Source organism: Carettochelys insculpta, chromosome 3, assembly GCF_033958435.1.
Source record: "Carettochelys insculpta isolate YL-2023 chromosome 3, ASM3395843v1, whole genome shotgun sequence".
Classification (NCBI taxonomy): Eukaryota; Metazoa; Chordata; order Testudines; family Carettochelyidae; genus Carettochelys; species Carettochelys insculpta.
In genome coordinates this window covers 93515736-93534580 of record NC_134139.1, presented here as the reverse complement: position 1 = coordinate 93534580, position 18845 = coordinate 93515736, and the positions used below count along the sequence as shown (strand labels likewise).

Here is an 18845-nt window from a genome sequence, read left to right as displayed (position 1 = left end):
CATTAGAAAACATATTGTTATACCTTGCAGCCAGTAATTCTTCCAGAAACTTTTCCACTTTCTGCACCTCATTTTTCTTCTCAGGGATGTGCTGTTTGCTCTCACCTAGTGCTTCTGTACTTACTCTTTCCTCCATTTCACGGATCCACAGGCTCAACTTTTTGTGCTGATCCTCAAAGCTATGGAACAGAAAGGTATCCCTTTACAAGCAATCCCTAGATGTGCAAAGATTCCATTGAGTGTATACAGCAGAATGCATAATCAGTTGAGTTGGAAACATAGACTGGATATCACTTTAACTTGTAGTGAATGAGAGCTCCACACACAACATACTGCTGCAGTGACTACTAATCTAAAAATATTCCGCAAGGATCTAAAAATGTTCAGCAAGATCATGGGAATTACATTGGGAAAAGAACCCTCCAAAATTTAAAGTGACATTGCTTATCTTTACTTCTATATTCAGTAAAGATAAGGTGGCTAAATAAAACCCTCTCAGAATCTTGCTTTTAACTCAAATGTAACTCAATTTAAAAAAAAAGTCTAAAATTAGGTTCTTAAAATCAAACTTATGCATATAAATAACTAGCCAATTAAAAAAATATTGTGCACCTAAGAGATCCCCCTGAGATTAATAGGATTTTCCGAGTGATCAGCACTTTTGAAAAATGAGGCCAAGGATTTAGGAGTCTACTTTAGTTTCCTACTTTTAAAAAATCTTACTTTAATGCACATGGAGGCACACACAACATTTCCATCTGATCTCATCTTGCTGTTTCATCCAACTGCCCATTAATACTCTGCCTGTTACCTCATCAGGAAACACATTCTGGTCTAATAAATAACTTGAGCCTTTGGGTTTTGAGTTTGCTTTGTGTAACATACACAGCCCAATTGTTTCCCCAAAATTACTAACACAGAGTTGTTAACTTATCTCCAGAGGAAGGGGTAAACAAGCCCATAGTTATTACTTCTTTATCTGCAAGTTTTAAGCTCAAATCATCATCTATGTCCTCATCCTCTGAAAACTTCTCCATCTGCTGTCGTGCCTCACCTCCAAACCATTTTGTAATACATCTCTGCAGCGTATCTGGTACTGTTAAAATAACCCACCTTCCCAGTTCTACAGCACAGTCTTCCAGAGCCTCTTTATCTTTCACACATTGTTTTAGGAATCCCTCGAAGTCCTGGTATGACTTTGATATCTGCTCCTGGATACTGCTCACAACCGATTGGGGTAAGTAACCATATACATTTTCTCCTTGCTTGGAAACAGCATCTAGTTTGTTCTGTCCCTCACTCATTGTGTCCAACACTCTCTGTGTGAGAAAAGAGTATAATTTATACAAGCAGGATTAGCTAACAGCTAAGAAGTTCAGAGTCAATCTCTAGCAGAGGGAGTGATTACAACCAGATTTTATTAAAATCTATAACGGAGAGAATGCACAATTCCCATGTGTCCCCAGTACATCTTCAGTCCTTCCTATTTTACATAAACTCTAAACTGATGGTTTAACTGAACCAAACTGCCAGCAGCAGTATGCAAATACAGGGGGGAAGAGGGAGGCATAAAAGGCTGCTGACAAAGGAGGCAGTTTCGCTGACAGAACCATGTTTACACTGCCTTTTTTCTGCTGGCAGCAGCCTCTGCCAGCAAGCAAATATGCAAACAAGTGTCCATTTGTATTTTCAAGCCCCGCCCCCATTTGCATACTGCTGCCAGCAGTTCAGGTCAGTGTAACCGTAGCCTAAAGCCACAAGCAGACATTTCAGGGATTAGGGTTATTTACAAGAAATAGAACAGCATTTGTCTAGTTTAAGCTCTTTTCCACAACAGATCAGATCAAGGAAATCCTACTATCTATCCATCCATCTATATCATATCATGTCACGTCTGAAGGAAGGAGCAAGAAAGTGTGAAAGAGAAGAAAGACATTGTATGGAAAGATAGAAAAAATGGTAAGGGAGGAAGGCAGAAACAAAGGAGAAAATAGAGTATAAAATTTCAGAGGGGAAACAAGAAGAGTTTTACTAGAAAAAAGAAATAGCACAAGCTGAAATACGTGGCTGGCACCTTTTGGATGTGCACAGTCATTTTTTAGTATTTGGAGAAATTTTTATATTTTCTTTCCAGGAAAAAAAAACGATTTGTCAGATTTCTTGTAAATATAAAAAAGATAATACATGGATGCAAATGGCCCGAAGTAGCAAATTATCATCTCTTGATTTGATAACTCTACCTGCAAATCATGCAGCTTTGCTTCTATGGCTTTGTTGTCCCCAGACCTATCAGATGATTCTTTCACCGCTTCCTTCATCGCAGAAAACCACTCCTGGAATTCCTGCATTGAAGCTTATAAAAAGAAACAAAAGTTTCCAAAAAAGCCATTTTATGGTCATACAGTCCAAAGTAGCAGTGCAGATATCTTATCATCCTTCATTAGGTGCCTGATTTCCAGCCTGTTGGATCTAAAAGGAAGACTCATCTTGACTTCAATAGCTTTTGCACCATGAGACTGGCCTTACTTACAGATAGAGCATTTGAGTACTATATAGTGATGATTTATAGCAAGGGGAGTTATAATGGAACTAAATGGAAGATGAGAAACACAGGAGGATTTTATCACAGAAAACTGAATTGGAACTCTTGCTATGAGCACTGCATGTATTAAATAAGGCTGAATTTTGTTTCTGTAAACCCTTGAGTTTGCAACAGACTTTGAAAGCACACTTATGAAAGTCTCTATACAATAACAAGAGTGTAATTGTAAATTATGTCAACGGAAACTTCACGGACTCTCTTCGTAGGCAGTCTGATTCATGGCTGTGGTCTAACAGCTCATCTAAATAAGCACAGAGACTCACTGAGGAGATGTTTCTCCAGGGAGTCCTGCATGCTGGCCTGCGTTCTGGAACACTGCCGAGTCACAGCTTCATATTTCTGTATCAGTGATGTCACTGTGCAACCCAGAGTCTCTAGTTCCACAGCGTGGTACTTGCGGCACAGGCTGTTGAGGTTCTCCCGCGTTGATTCAATGCTGCTGTGCTGGAGCTGAAGTTCTTTTTGGATTTCCTACAGGGGAAGATGGCATTGTCAGCGTAGCATGCCCACCTGCACAAACCAGATGCCTATTTCCTCTACTTTTCCTGCTCTTCTGCACTTCATCCAGCCACTTGTTGCAGCTACTGAGAGCACTCTGCAGCAAAGAATTTGTGGAGGGAACTGGGGAAGAGATTATTCAATTACACAATTCCCTAACAATTCCCAACTGATAAGGACCCTAGGAAAAATCAAATCAGCACCAAAAATAGGCATTTGTCAGCATTTGCCATTGTAGGTTGTTTTTTATTTTTTTTATGTAATATATTTTCCAAAGCACAACTGAAAATAATCCTTATTGGCAGTCAACAGTGAAGCTTCATTTGGGCTACAATATAGCTAAGTGGAAAAATATAATTCCATTAATGGAGGATTTAGATATTTCAAAATTTGTTTAATTTTGCAGAATGATTTTTTGACATTTTCAATTAAATAAGGTAGAGCCCCAGCCACAGGGCAGTCCATTTGATGGGCAGCTTCAAAGCTGTGGACCTAGAACCGCTGGGGTCTCTGAATCCAAGCCAGTCGGCCTAGGGAGCATCTGAGGCGCCTGGTGGACAAGCTGGCAGAAAACCAGCCCTGTTTCTGATCAGAACCTTCTGGGCAGGTAGGGCCCCACATGACCCCAGCCTGTATCCCATGAGAACTTTACAGAGATCAAACCATCTATGAAGAAACATTTATATTGTGACAAATTCGCAAATTCCAGCCAAAAAATATTTTAGTGGCATTTTTGTGCCCTGTTCAGAGGTTACACTAAAGAAAGCAATGTGAACTGGGAGTTTGGGAGAGAGGGGAAGGATCATTCGGACTGCCTTGATCCGTCTGGGGGACAGCATACAAAGCTCAAATCAGGCTCGTACACAGGAATTTCTGGGAGGAGTATGTTTTGTGTTTTTTTGTAAATGCGGACCACTTTTTTTTTTAACATAAAGGAGTTCAAAATAGTCATCCAATGAGCGTGCATAAGAGGTTAATGAAAAGAATTGAGTTGAAACAGTGATCAATAAGCTGATTTTTTAATAAAATGTACTAAAATGTGTACAGTAATAAAGGTTTTATAGAAATTACCTTCTGGGATATTGTAAATGAAAAACACTATTACTTTGTTCCCCTCCCTTTCCTGTTGCTAGTGGCACAGGGCATACTGGGAAATGTAGTTCCTTCCCTGGTCCAGGGCCAGCTCTCTAGGCGGGGAGCTGGCCAAGGAACAACAACACGTAGGGTGCCTTGGATACCCCCATCATGCCCTGTAGGCTACCCCTGCATGGCACAGCAGGGAGGGAGAGAAAGTGGACATGGCGGGTACCATGTGTTTGCACTCTTTGTGCTCGCCCCTGCATATGGGCCTGAAATTCATTTCAAAAGTGAAGTTGAGAGTGGCTTTTTCATCAGTATTGCCACTTATTTGCACTATGAAACTTCCACACTGTGTGTCATAACATGGCATAAGTGAAGTTTAGGGTTTAGATAGTGGAGGTGTTTGAGGTGCACTAGAGTAGAGCCTAATATGATGCTAAGATCCACCAGAGCTATTAGTCACTTAATTGCATCAGTTCCCAACTCCACAACAATTAGAACAGAAAAAAAATAAAATAAAAAACAGGCTAGCAAGCATTCTAAAGCAATGACTGAAAGTAGTTGGCTGAAATAACATGAGCTTCTGTCACAATAAAAAAGAGAGCTATGCATTTCATTTCTCCAAAAGGATTGCCTTACAAAGAGAACAAACGACGCTCAGCAGTGCTATTCAATTCTTTAAAAATATAATGGTGTGTTCTTTATTAATATCTAAAGCATAAAAATGGACATTTTAATATGATCATTTTAAAACTAACAGCTACATTTTAATAAACTGACTGTCATTATTCTCAATCAGGTAAAACTATGCTAGAATTAAATAGTGGAGCCACTATGCAATAAAAAGTATATCTTATGTGATGCTTACCTTCACTTTACTTAGGCCCTTGGGATCTCTGTTACAAGCAGAGTTTAATAGTGACTCTTCTACTTTTGCAAGCCAGTCTGTCATCTGATCTATAAATTTTAGTAACTGCATCTTCTGAGCACAGAAATCTTCCAGTGTCTCTTTTGCTGTCTCAGACATTTCTTTGGCATGTTCCAGTTTTTGCCTTAAATCTGCTTCTAGAAACTAAACCCAAAATTCCATACTTTAGAGCATGACTGTGAATCACTTTGGCCTAGTATTACAACTAATGGGTGTTACACATGGCATAACAAATGGAAAAAAGTAAAAGTCCCCCCCTCCTTTTTTATTTTTTACTCTTTTTACATGAACAGCTACAGATATTTAAAGTAAAGGAAAACAGCAGGCACTGAGAGTGAAATCCTAGCATCACTGAAGTCAGTGGGAGTTTTGCCATTGATTTCAGAGGAGTCAGAATTTAACGCAGAACTAATGGCTATTCGACTCTGAGGAAATTAAAGAGTTACCCCTCTCCGCACAGTCAACATCTGAGTCACTAAACAAAATGAGTCTTCATCTGAGTCAGACACCCAAAATAAAAAATGATAAGAATGAGGATTTGAGGTTCCTGTTTTGACCAATTTCTCATAATAATTAGTCTGATACACAGATTTTAATCCAACGTGCTGTTTTATGAAACAGACCAACATAATTATGTTCTCCATTACAACACTACCTTTCAATGAAGAAGGTATCATCACTACATTCAGACGGTGGCAAAACACTTACAAAACTGAATTTCCTATATATTCTACAGTATTCTTGTTCAGAAATAATATCAGTAATTAATTTAGACTTCTCTGAACAGGAAGAAAATGATCACAATAAGGGCAAGTGTAATATGTTTCCCCAAATAGGCTAAGGCTATAGAAGGGGCACAATTTCAGAACAACACAGATTGATGAGTGACATTACATCTTACCTGAAGATCTGCAGGTGAGTCTTGACTATTGGTCAGTTTTTTGAGATCTGAAACTTTTGAACTAAGCTCTTTCACCTTCTGTCCTTTAGTTGTAACTTCAGACTGTAAAACAGCATGTAGTAAACATTTTATTTGGTGATCATTACAGAGCTGGATGGAGGTTTAAATAGGTGCTCAGTAAATTGTGAAAGAAAGAAAGAAAGACTACTTTAGATATTCAAAAAAAGTTAAATATCATTATCCATTGGTTTCCTTGTTTCACAAAAGTACTTTTTTCCCTTTATATATTAAGTTCAGACATCTTTTATCTACTACAAAACCATGCACAACTCATGTTAAAGTAGAAAATGTTTAACAGCTTGAATCCCTGAAAAGTGCCTCAATAAATAAGTGCCTCATTGTTTTATGAGACTGGAAAAATTTACTATGGTCATTAGGTTCCACTTAATGGAATCCAGAGTATAATGCATAACCCTCTGGTTTTTTATTACACAAAACTACACTCTCTGCAGAAGTAAATTCTGTGTTGAAAAGAGAGCTGGAATAGAGGTGTTGCCTTTTATTCATTGGCATTTCAAGATCTCCAGTTTACAGTATAAATTTCAGTGAAAATTTTGGAGAAACTTTTTATTTGTCAAACATTATATAGAGAGGACGGAATTTTCACTTGGCAGTTTCCTAAGATCTGAAACACTTAAAGAAGTTTCTGATACAAGTAGGCATGGTATTGCAGGCAACATTAAATTAACATAGATCTCATTGAGCAGAAGAGGCACATTAAGGGCTAAATCGTTGCATTAAGGTTCTGCAGAATCACCCCAGCAGAAATTCCAAGAGGAATGCTTCATCAGGGAGGCACAATGCCTTCCAGAGCTCCTGGATGCAGATGTTGCCATGCTTTCAAAGTAGATGCAATGTGTGCTTCTCTATTGGCCGGTCAGAGCAGAGAGGGGCAGTGGGGAGGAATGCGCTGCTGCCCTGGCCCCTCCTCACTCCTTTGCAGAAGCAAATGCAGGCAATGCTAGCTGTGTGCAATCTTTGCATTCTGGAAGCATAAAGACATAGGCTGTGTTCAGCTCCTGTACTGTCCTTGAGTCTGGTCTCTTGCACACCTGATGGCTGAGCACAGTCTGTTTCTATGCAAAACCAGACTGTTTTGCACCAATTTGTTTACTTGGTACAAGTGGGAAATGGATGGAACAGAATATAATTTTAGTGTAATCAAAGCAAACATGTTCTCTTTGAAGCATTTCATATTATTTACCTGTCTTACTGACACAAAGTCATTATCTGTTTCACTGATGATCACTATTTTTTAATTAATTCCAGAGGAAGTGGAAAAAGCACTTTCCTCTGTGGTGCTCCAGTATACTTTTGACACATTATTATCATAAACACCCACAGCAAGAGAGTGCTAGAGTATCCCAGCTAGGTAAAAGCTTCACTTTTCTAGGATTTAGACTCTAATACAGTGGCTCTAAAACTACTGGTTCATATACCAACTTTTTAGAATATTACTGGGGACTGAACCAATGAACCATCAAATTTGCATAGTACCAACAGTACACATACCAGCATTTGGGAATCTCTGCTCTAATGTATTAGCAGCTCTTACATAACAGCTCATTCTAGACAAGATGTAAAAGTAATGAACAAGAGTATTACTAATGAACCTGAATCCGCTCTAATTCTTGTTAATGCAGGGAAATCATAGTGTCACAGAAATGAAGTACTATTAAACTTCCATACTAGATCCACATCTGCTGTGGAACTAATAAAGCAATGAAACTCTCCAGATGTGCAGAGAGCTGTAATATGGAGTAAGACCTGCAAGAAAGGGTGCTGCAAGGAATCAACAATGAAAGGAATACAAGGCACTCTTAAACCAACGTAAGATCTGCCACAAAAGTGAGCTTGCTCTTATATTACTAAGACTGCGTCTACACTATGAGATCAAATCAATATATATTAAATTCAAATACTTAATATCGATATTATGAATTTGAATAAAGTGTACACAAATCTTCTTGAAATTGGACCCACCTTTTGTCCGTGTTGAATCTCCGCATCCCCATTGCCCCATGCAAGTTCAACAGTGTGAGCACTGCATTGTTGGTACCTATACCCCCGTGCCTTTGCCCTGGTTGCTTGTAGGTGTTTCTTGTTGGGATCCCAGAATTCTAAGTACTATCCCAGAATTCAGTGCATCACTAACTGTGCAAAAAAAGAACTGGAGATCGCTTCATTTCCTGCTGCAGCATTCCAGCACAAGCATGGATCCACGAACGCTCCAATTCATAGCACAGATCATTTCGGCAACCACAGTGGCTGTCACACAAATTGTTCTTCAATTCCAAAGTTCAATGACACTTAGCTATCCTCCCAGTGCCGCTGCTCCTGCTGCTGCTGTGGATGATGACAATGACAAGGATGGTGGTTTGGAACAGCAATTCTGCCAACCGTGGTCCAAGAACTCAGAGCTGTTGGCTGTCATGACTGCATTGCTGACAGTGGAGTGGCATTTTTGGACTTGAGAGACCAGCACACACTCGTGGGATCACATCGTTGTTGAGTCCTGGGATGACCAGCAGGGGGTGCAGAACTCGCATGTGCAAGTTCACCTTTACGGTACCTGCCCTGAAGCACAGCAACACCAAAACGAAGCAGGCCTTAACGGTTTAGAAGCGAGTGGCAATTGCACTGTGTAAGTTTGCAACCTCCGACAGTTACCGGTCAGTGGCAAATCAGTTCGGGGTGGGCAGATCTACAGTGGGGTCCATGGCGATGGAGGTAGCCCATGAAATCTGTCGCCATTTCCTCAGGAAGACTTGGACCCTGGGAGATGTACAGGCCATAGTGGATGACTTTGCTGCCCAGGGCTTTCCTAACTGCGGTGGGGCAATAGATCGCACACACATCCCCATCATGGCCCTGGCCCACCTGGCCTCAGAGTGCATTAATCAAAAGGGGTACTTGTCCATTGTCATGCAGGGGTTGGTAGATCACAAAGGTCATTTTACCGACATCAGCTTGGCTGGGCAGGGAGGGTTCATGATGCATGCATTTTCCAAAATTCAGGACTGTACTGAAAGCTCCTGGATTTTTTTCCCTGATCAGAAAAATCAAGATTGGTGATGTGGAGCTGCCCTCTGTTATATTGGGTGACCCTGCTTACCCTCTGCTTCTGTGCCTGATGAAACCCTACACAGGAGCTGTGGACCTCAGCAAGAAAAATTTTACTTACAGACTGAGCTGTGCAGAATGATCGTGGAATGTGCCTTTGGATGTTTGAAAGCAAAGTTCAGATGTTTATTGACCCATTTGGATGTTTCTGAAGCTAATGTCCCCACTGTTATTACAGTGTGCGCTATTTTGCACAACATATGTGAATCAACACGAGAGACTTTCCTGTCCATCTGGAATTCTGAAGCGGAAGCAATAGGCAGGGCTTACGCGCAGCTGTCTACACTGCCATCCACCAGTAGCCACGCTCAGGCTGCAGCAATAAGGGACGCTTTGAAAAACAGCTTTATGAATGATCTGTAACACACATGGTACCTGTGTATGTCTCTGCCATAATGCCAATAAATCAATCATGCCGTAATGAATGTTCGCTCTTTTTTGGTGGGAGGGGGTTAAGCTGCAATAAATAGAATGTGCTGTGCGTTCAACACTCCCCACCCCAATGCGCTCGGTTCCCTCAGCCATGCGTCTGCTGCAGACATGTGAGTTTCATTGGGCAGCTGTGCCTTCAGCAGCACTCACCCTCCCATCACCCACCCGTTTTGATTTGTGTTCTCTCCCTCTCTCCTGCAGGACAAGAAATCACACCAAGCGCAAAGGAATGATTTTATTTTGGGAGAAGAGGTTGAAGAGGCCAGGAAGAGAAGCCTTCTCAAGGGTGCTTGAATACCCTTTTGCAGTAGCCCTTGGGGCTGTAGCAGCAGACTAGCCTTGCCCTCCCTCTACACGTGTGGGGACTGTGACAATGGGGGGCGGGCAACCTCTCCTCAGGATACTCTGGCCAGCAGGTATCAGCTGATGTCCTGCTGGGTTGGGAGTCCTCTGCACCTGCAGCAAGGAGCACAGGACCGTCTGCTCAGTAATGGCCGTTATGAGCTCTGCCGCAACCTCATTCTGCTTTGCCGTGGCCTCATTCATTTTTGACAATTGCTGCTGCTGCGGGTCAAGTATTCTCTCATTGAAGTTTACTTGACTCTGACACCACTCAGCTGTACTGTAACACCACTGACCAGTGTCCTTTGTCAAGTTCCTGTGCTCTGCCTGACTGTTTTCCATGTGCTGAAGGATCACATCTTGTTTGCATTTCCTTCATCTTCTGGCTTTCTCTAGAACACTGGGCACTAGGCCTGGAAAGTGAAGGTCAAAATTAAGATACACTTTACATAATGTGCTTTGAAGTGCAATCAAGGGGTCTCTGTACTACCACTGAAAGTATACTTTTGAAGGACACATGGGTTATTAAGGATGGGACAGTAAGCGTGCATTTCACAGCACCTCACCTGCCGTCACTTCTCCAGCACATTGCTTTGTGGACATGGTAATTTACAAGCAAGTGTCCTATTTTGGTGAGAATGGGAAGGTCTTCAAAGCAGGGGAAGCCTTCAGGTGTCCTGGCCGGGTGTCCTGTGTCAGTCACAAGTGGCTGGCTGCTTGTGGGGCTTCGATGCACAATAAAAATAACGTAAAGAAAAAAATATCCAAAGAAAAGCTGGATGTAAAGGGACATGGTAAGGGAAAAACAGAGCAGAGGAATCACTGCCATGTGGTGCAGAGGACTCCTGAGAAATGAAAACAAACGGTGCTTGGAAAGTGACATGGGAGAGGAAATGCCCAGCAGAGCCCAGCAGCCATGCAGTGCTGGGGAGTCCTGCAAAATCAAAAGAAACCCTGGGGGGAAAGGGATTGGCAGGGGAAACACTCAGCAGAGCCTGGCAGATGCGTGGCGTGTGGGGCGGGGGAAGGGTTCATGAAAAATGAAAATAAATGCTCTTTGGAAAGGGATGTGTGGGGGGGGACCCCCCCAGAGAATGCAAACCATGTTGTGTGGTGGGGAATGGAGCACCCACTGGCTGCTGCAGGCCAATGTAAAGGGGCAGGAAGCATGTTAAAAAAAAAAAAAAAAAGGATGCAACTTCCCATACTTCCACAGGTTGCTAAATAAGACATCACCTTCCGAAAACTAACAGATATGGAGAAAGAACAGCTACGCCTGCTGTGTGACCAAAAAGCCTGAAAAATTTGCTAAAATGCTGTGTGGTGCCATCACACCAGATCGCTACCTGGTTGCCTGGTGTGGCAAGGTGTGCTACCAGGGAAGCCACAACAAGTCAGGCCTGCCCAAGAATCTCATGGAAAAAAACAGAAGAGTGCCTGGATGAGGCTGTCCAGGAGATCTCCAAAAAAGGAGAAGTGCACCATCCCAAGAAACAATAACACGCTGTTCTGAGGGGCACAGAACCAGAGCTAGCAAACCTACACACAACCCTATATCTATACCCACCCCCGACCCGCTTCTAGCATGCAGAATAAATACTCACCTGAACCAAAGAGTTCAGGGACCGGTGTGGAGGTGACCAGCATGGAGGGGACTGCCGTGGAGTGGAATGCCATGGGGGGTACTGGTTCCATGTCGATGGTGAACAGCTCTGGGATGTCTGGAACAAATTCTTCTGTCCCCCGCTCATTGCTCCTTACCTCCTTTGCATTGCCCTCTTCCTCCAAGCCACTCTACTCCTTCAGGTTCACCCTGAACTCCATACCAGGGCCTCCACGGCTACGTCTACACGTGCACACTACATCGAAATAGCTTATTTCGATGTAGTGACATCGAAATAAGCTATTTTGATGAATAACGTCTACACGTCCTCCAGGGCTGGCAAAGCCGACATTCAACGTCGACGTTGGGCAGCACCACATCGAAATAGGCGCTGCGAGGGAACGTCTACATGCCAAAGTAGCACACATCAAAATAAGGGTGCCAGCAACAGCTGCAGACAGGGTCACAGGGCGGACTCAACAGCAAGCCGCTCCCTTAAAGGGCCCCTCCCAGACACAGTTGCACTAAACAACACAAGATCCACAGAGCCGACAACTGGTTGCAGACCCTGTGCATGCAGCATGGATCCCCAGCTGCTGCAGCAGCAGCCGGAAGCCCTGGGCTAAGGGCTGCTGCACACGGTGACCATAGCGCCCCGCAGGGGCTGGAGAGAGAGCGTCTCTCAACCCCTCAGCTGATGGCCGCCATGGCGGACCCCGCTATTTCGATGTTGCGGGACGCGGATCGGCTACACGTGCCCTACTTCGACGTTCAACTTCGAAGTAGGGCGCTATTCCCATCCCCTCATGGGGTTAGCGACTTCGAAATCTCGCCCCCTAGCGTCGATTTCAACTTCGAAATAGCGTCCAATACGTGTAGCCGTGACGGGCGCTATTTCGAAGTTGGCGCCGCTACTTTGAAGTAGTGTGCACGTGTAGACGCGGCCCACAAGTGTCATAATTCAGTGCGGGGTCCGTGGTGGGGTCGTTCCCCAGAAGCATGTGGAGCTGTTTTTAATAGCAGCAAGTCCATGACCACTGGTTGGCTTCACAGAATTTTTGATAGGCCAGACGGAGTTCTTTAACCTTCAACCAGTACTGCACAGAGTCCCGGGAGTAATTTCGGGTGGCCATTTCACATGCCATTTGATCACAGCTGGCCACACTTCTCTTGGACACCCGAAGTCTCTTTGCCACCAATTGGTCTCCCCAGATGGCAATGAGATCCAGAATCTCTTGGTGGGTCCAAGCTGGGGCTCTCTTGTGAGCCTGAGAAGTGCTAGTCAGATCACTAACTTGAGTGCTTATGACTGCAGAACAGGGCTACTGATAATTGCTAAAGATTCGGTGCGATGTCTACCAATGTGATGGGCAACGGGATTTTTTCATCATGGGCACCCTTTTTATTTGCAGGGCTTGGCTGCTAAATTCCAATTCAAATTTTCATTCAAATTCAAATTCAATCCAAACTTTGCAGGCTTACTTTGACCTTCTTTGTGCACACCTGACAGCAGTGCACAAAGAAGTGGACATACTTGGAGGGTCACTGCGTAGCTTTGTAGGATACAGGCGGGACACTTATGGAGGCTAACAAATTCTAATTAAGGACATGATGCTTCCACACTAGCCTTGATTCAAAATTTTAAATATGAGATAGATGATATACCCGTCCCGCAATATCGATATTCTGTAATCGGCATTATGGCTCAATAAATCGAATTAACAGTATTACGTGTGAAGACAGTCACATTTTAATATCGAACTAAAGCCTTGAAATTCAAATTTATCTCATTGTGTGGACACAGCCTAAGATCGTTTCTGAACACCGTGAGTGAAATTGGTGTAACTTCTGAATGCAGATCATGTCCAAATAACTTGCTTTTTATTCTTCAGCACAAGATATCATCTTCACTGTGCCTACAGGAGCCCCCTGATTTTTAAACTGGGATTTTCAGAATTGCTCTGCATTGGCATAACTCTATTCCCACTGAAGGTAATAGTAAATTTTTTCTCACTGACTGGAGTAAAACCAATGCTCTTTGTCTCAAAATCCCAACTTTAATTTTTGATAAGCCTCATATAAAGAGGCCTGGTTATGACAAAGATAGTGATGGAGTTTAAATGCAGTTTAATGCCAAGACATTTCAGTATTAGTTCTGATACGAACAGTCTCAAAAAAATGGGGGCATATAGCTCTTAGATTTTTACTTTGTTCCTAATAGCTTGCTACGTTTGGTGATAGCATAAGTGAACAAATATATCAAAAAGCTAGATTCTTGGATGGCATATATCAGCATAATTTCACTGACTTTAATGGAGTTATGCTAATTTACACCAGCTGATTAGAGAATTTCAAATATTGGTATCACTTTTTAGTAACCACCTGAAATTCCTTCAGCAACACCTCCATTTTCTGGCTGCTGCTCAGGTTGCTGATGCCTTCATTCAGCTGAGAGATGGCATTACTGCACCATGCATCAACTTCATCTCCAATGGCGAGCACCTCATCCCATAGTGACACGCTTACACTCAACTTTTCCATGTTGTCTTCGGTCCTTTCTGACACCTGTTGGAGAGGAAAAGACATCAATATCCTAAATAAGTAATTTCATATTTCTTTATGTTGAAGCCAATTTCAAGAAAAATAGCTCAGAAACAACTGGAAAACCTAATGCCAGGTCTCTTATTTTACAAACAGAAACACAAGGCTTTACTACTGATATTTTAGATTTATATATTATAAAACTGATATAAACCAGTATATTACAATGCCTGTGAATGTGTATGCTTTGACTGGGGAAAAAGCTGAGAGAGAATTAGCTGAATACACTTCCACTAACTTTAAAATGTGCTATATTGCTAGAATTAAACCCAAAATGGAAAATCTGCCTTACAGACACTTTTGATGCATTAAAACTAATTCATTAATAGTGAAATGGGTCTAAAAAAATTCAAGTTTGAAACCAAACATGGACCTTCTTTTAGATTAACTCTCTGCCTACATAAACACCTCCTACAAACACTCCCTTCTCCAGCTTTCCTTCTGTGCATAAGGGAAATATGCATCTAAATAACCATCATATCTTTGCTTAAAGCTCAACCGGCTTAGCAGTCTCAGCTAAATAGGCTGCAGTTTTCAAAACTGATGAGGTTTGCAGCTAACCTGGGGACAGGGGGTAAGGAAGGAGTTAATCATGCATACTGGTAATGTTCGCCATCTGAGAAACCTCCAAACATATGGTCCAAGAACAGAGAAAAGCAGCTTACTAAGATCTTCAGAAGGATTTTAAACCAGATTTGAAGGGTCAATACTTTACACTCAACTACTCAGCATAGTCTCAGGAGTGCGACAAGCATGTCTATAGTCACCTTTCCTGTTCTTGATCACAACAGACTGGATTATGAGCAGGACAACAGGGCATTCAGTGGACACCTCTCAAAAAGCTAGAGGGCATTGATTTTGCTGACGAAGTCATCCTCCTTTCACACCAACATAAAAGCATGGAAGAAAAAGTCACAACACTAGACAAAGTGGCTTCGCTGACTGGACTGACTGAGCATTAACAACTGAAAGACCAAGACAATGAGGATCAATCAGTCCAACAACAACACCATCATACTGGGAGGGATGACCTGGAAGATGTGGAACAGTTCACCTGCTTGGGAAGTATTATGGACAGAAACAGAGGAACAGTCAAGGGTTTCAGTGCTAGGATAGGGAAAGCAACAGCTGCATTCAAGACTCTTCATCCCATATGCACTTCACAAACAATATCTGTGAAGATGAAACTGCGGATCTTCAACATAAATGTGAAGAGTGTGCTCTTGTATGGATGTGAAATCTGGCATACTAAAAAGACTTCAAATCACCAAGGCTACAGCTATTCATAAACAGATGCCTGAGGTACATCCTTTACACCAAATGACAAAACTTGGTCACAAATGAAGAGCTTTGGAACAGAGCAGCACAAGAACCACTTAACATTCAAATCAGGAGAAGAAAGTGGGGATGACTAGGCCACACTCTCAGAGAACCATCATCCAGCACAATCTGTCATGTTCACAAATGGAACCCGCAAACAAAATGTAAAAGAGGAAGACCTTGGACAACAAGGAGATCTGCTGAGCTTGACAGACAACAACTGGGGTACTCTTGGAGTCAGCTAGAAGTTCTGTGCCAAGAGAGTGAAATGGGGGAGACTTGTAGATGACCTACACTCCACTCGGAGTACAAGGGTTTAAGTCAAGTCAAGGCACTATTGCAGTGAGAAGGTTAGAACAAAGAGAAAATGGTGACACATGACCAAATTTTACTCTAAACAAACTAGGTTATTCCAATCAGGCCTGCTGATGAATGGAGGAGCAAAAGAGGCAATTGTCCAGGGGCCTGGACCACTTAAAATAGCCTAGGGGCTCCAGCCACACAGGAACAATTCAAGTGCTGCCTGCTGGTTAGCAGATCAGAATCAACAGTATGTATTCAGGTGTCTTTCCCCCATGTCGCTCCATCTGGCAGCAGCTGCTCTAGGGACCTCATTCTAGCTGTGCAGAGAGCAGGAGGGGGAGTTCTGTAGGCAGAATTGCCTCTCTACCCCAGGTCTTAAAAGGGGAGAGGGTATAGACACAGATGCTCAGAGAGATTCGAGATGGACAGAACTTGCTGCATAAAGACTCGGCAGAGCTGCCTGCCTGCCTTGCTTGATTTCCCCAGCAACCAGCCCAGTGTCTCTCTCTCTGTGTTCTGTCTGCCTTTCACAAATATACTATGCTGCCTGGCTGTCTCACACACAGAGATTCTTTCACACTGACCTCCCAACACATACTTGCATTATTGCTATTACTTATTGGTACTTCCTGCAATGCATGTTTTATCTACGCAATTTTATTCTTTTAAAGTGTGTTTATTGTTTTGACTGGTTTATAAATTTTGTATTTTTTATTTCTCTTAAGCATTAAATGTAATTAATTGAGAAATGAGCTCTAAAATATCCAACCTGTTCTGGCTGGAGTAATTATCCTTCTGGTAACTTTCTAAAATACATATATTGTGGTGCACATCTGCACATACCTCTATGCACATAAAATTTATTGCTCATGGGATGAGTAAAATAGGGAACAGGCCTGCAGTGCAGCCAGCAGCAGTTTGCCAGGTGTCAGCAGTGCAGGCGCAGCATTGTCCAAATGTCTTGTGGACTGTGTCATAGAGGGCCCATTGATTGCTCTGCCTTGGGGCTTGGAATTGCTTACTCTAATGTTTTTAATAAACCTGTAAGGAAAGTAACCACTCGATAGTCAGTAAGCTATCATTTTCAAAACTGATGTATCTCTACTACACAATATACACATATGCAAATAAAATTCTACAGATATGAAATCTTAAAATACTCCATTTCCTAATATACTATAGGCCACATACACCAGGTAATGCAGAATACTTGTGTTGACTTTCATGGAGCCTCACTGACTTATAGCAGCTGAGGATCTGGTCCAAATATATACATACTTCAAACAAGAGAAATGTGCACTAGTTTAGTTTAGAGTAAATTACGTTCAAATCTTCAGTTCCTCATAAAATGCTTTTTAAATATAGCAAATATATCTGATATAGATATATCTATATCTGATCACATGCTTGTAGGTACAAAACATTCCCAAAATACTCATGACTTAGTCTTCTGAGAGTCATTTGAAAATCACATTTAGTTTAAAAGAAAAAAATTACAGTTTCTAAGAGAAGTAAATGCATTGCAACCTATTCTTGGATAGTAGACCGAGTCTTTCCTATAAAGAAAACATCATTTATTGTCCTTACATCCAGCCATTTGTCCACAGTACTGTCCATATCTGTTTTCATCAGCATGGGATCACAATTCTGAATTCTCTTCAGCTCTGCTAGCAAGTGTTTTCCTTTGTTAGTGAAGGCATCCAACTCTTTCTGACTGTCATTTAGCTCGTTCTTGACAGCTTCATGCTGTGAACATAAATGTTTACTTGTTTAATGCAGTCACAACTAATTAATTAATTAATTAAAAAACAAGCTCCCCAGCCATCCACCTCTAGAGTCCTAAACTCAGTGAGCATATTGAATGTGTTCTATATTTATTCTAGTTCCTTGCTAATAGTTGTCAATGTCACTAAAGACCAGGCAATCTGTAGTTCTTGGAATAAGTGGAAAAAGAAATTAATGTCCTGACAAATTAAAGTACATTGTTTATGCACTATGAGGTTATGGGCCTATCACAGGAACGGCTGAGTGAGATTCTGGCCGTGTCTACACGTGCACACTACTTCAAAGTAGCGGCGCCAACTTCGAAATAGCGCCTGTCACGGCTACACGTGTTGGGTGCTATTTTGAAGTTGAAATCGACGTTAGGCGGCGAGACGTCGAAGTCGCTAACCCCATGAGGGGATGGGAATAGCGCCCTACTTCGAAGTTGAACGTCAAAGTAGGGCACGTGTAGACAATCTGCGTCCCGCAACATCGAAATAGCGGGGTCCGCCATGGTGGCCATCAGCTGAGGGGTTGAGAGACGCTCTCTCTCCAGCCCCTGCAGGGCTCTATGGTCACCGTGTGCAGCAGCCCTTAGCCCAGGGCTTCTGGCTGCTGCTGCTGCTGCAGCTGGGGATCCATGCTGCATGCACAGGGTCTGCAACCAGTTGTCAGCTCTGTGGATCTTGTGTTGTTTAGTGCAACTGTGTCTGGGAGGGGCCCTTTAAGGGAGCGGCTTGCTGTTGAGTCCGCCCTGTGACCCTGTCTGCAGCTGTTCCTGGCACCCTTATTTCGATGTGTGCTACTTTGGCGTGTAGACATTCCCTCGCAGCGCCTATTTCGATGTGGTGCTGCCCAATGTCGAAGTTGAACGTTGACGTTGCCAGCCCTGGAGGACATGTAGATGTTATTCCTCGAAATAGACTATTTCAATGTCGCTACATCGAAATACGCTACTTCAATGTAGCGTGCACGTGTAGACGTAGCCTCTGTGGCCTGGGATAAGCGGAATGTCAGACAAGTGATTCTGATGACCATTTCTGGCCATAGACTGTGTGGCCGTTTCTACACAGGCCACTTCCTTCGGAAGTGGCATGCTAATACATGGAGTGAGAGATGCTAATGAGGCACGGATGCAAATTCCCCAGGCCTCATTAGCATAACATCATGTGATTTGGAGTCCGGAATATCGTTCTTCTGGACTCCAAAACGCCGTGTAGAAGCATGGCCCCGGGGGGGGTGCTTCTGGAAAGAAGTCCTTCTTCCGGAGGCCCCTTCTGCCCGAAAA

At 42.7% G+C, this 18845-nt stretch overlaps 1 protein-coding gene across 1 annotated transcript in view; it reads right to left on the bottom strand.

Annotated features, from left to right (window-relative positions):
* The window catches only part of SYNE1 (spectrin repeat containing nuclear envelope protein 1), a 415690-nt gene that overhangs the window by 282627 nt on the left and 114218 nt on the right, over nucleotides 1-18845 (bottom strand). Inside the window, exons 40-47 of the mRNA XM_074990362.1 lie at nucleotides 17381-17539; nucleotides 13952-14134; nucleotides 6010-6111; nucleotides 5049-5252; nucleotides 2866-3073; nucleotides 2241-2353; nucleotides 1114-1319; nucleotides 24-179 (exon numbers count right to left, since the gene is read on the bottom strand). Of these exons, the coding sequence (XP_074846463.1) occupies nucleotides 24-179; nucleotides 1114-1319; nucleotides 2241-2353; nucleotides 2866-3073; nucleotides 5049-5252; nucleotides 6010-6111; nucleotides 13952-14134; nucleotides 17381-17539 (1331 nt within the window). The remainder of the gene's footprint in view (nucleotides 1-23; nucleotides 180-1113; nucleotides 1320-2240; nucleotides 2354-2865; nucleotides 3074-5048; nucleotides 5253-6009; nucleotides 6112-13951; nucleotides 14135-17380; nucleotides 17540-18845) is intronic.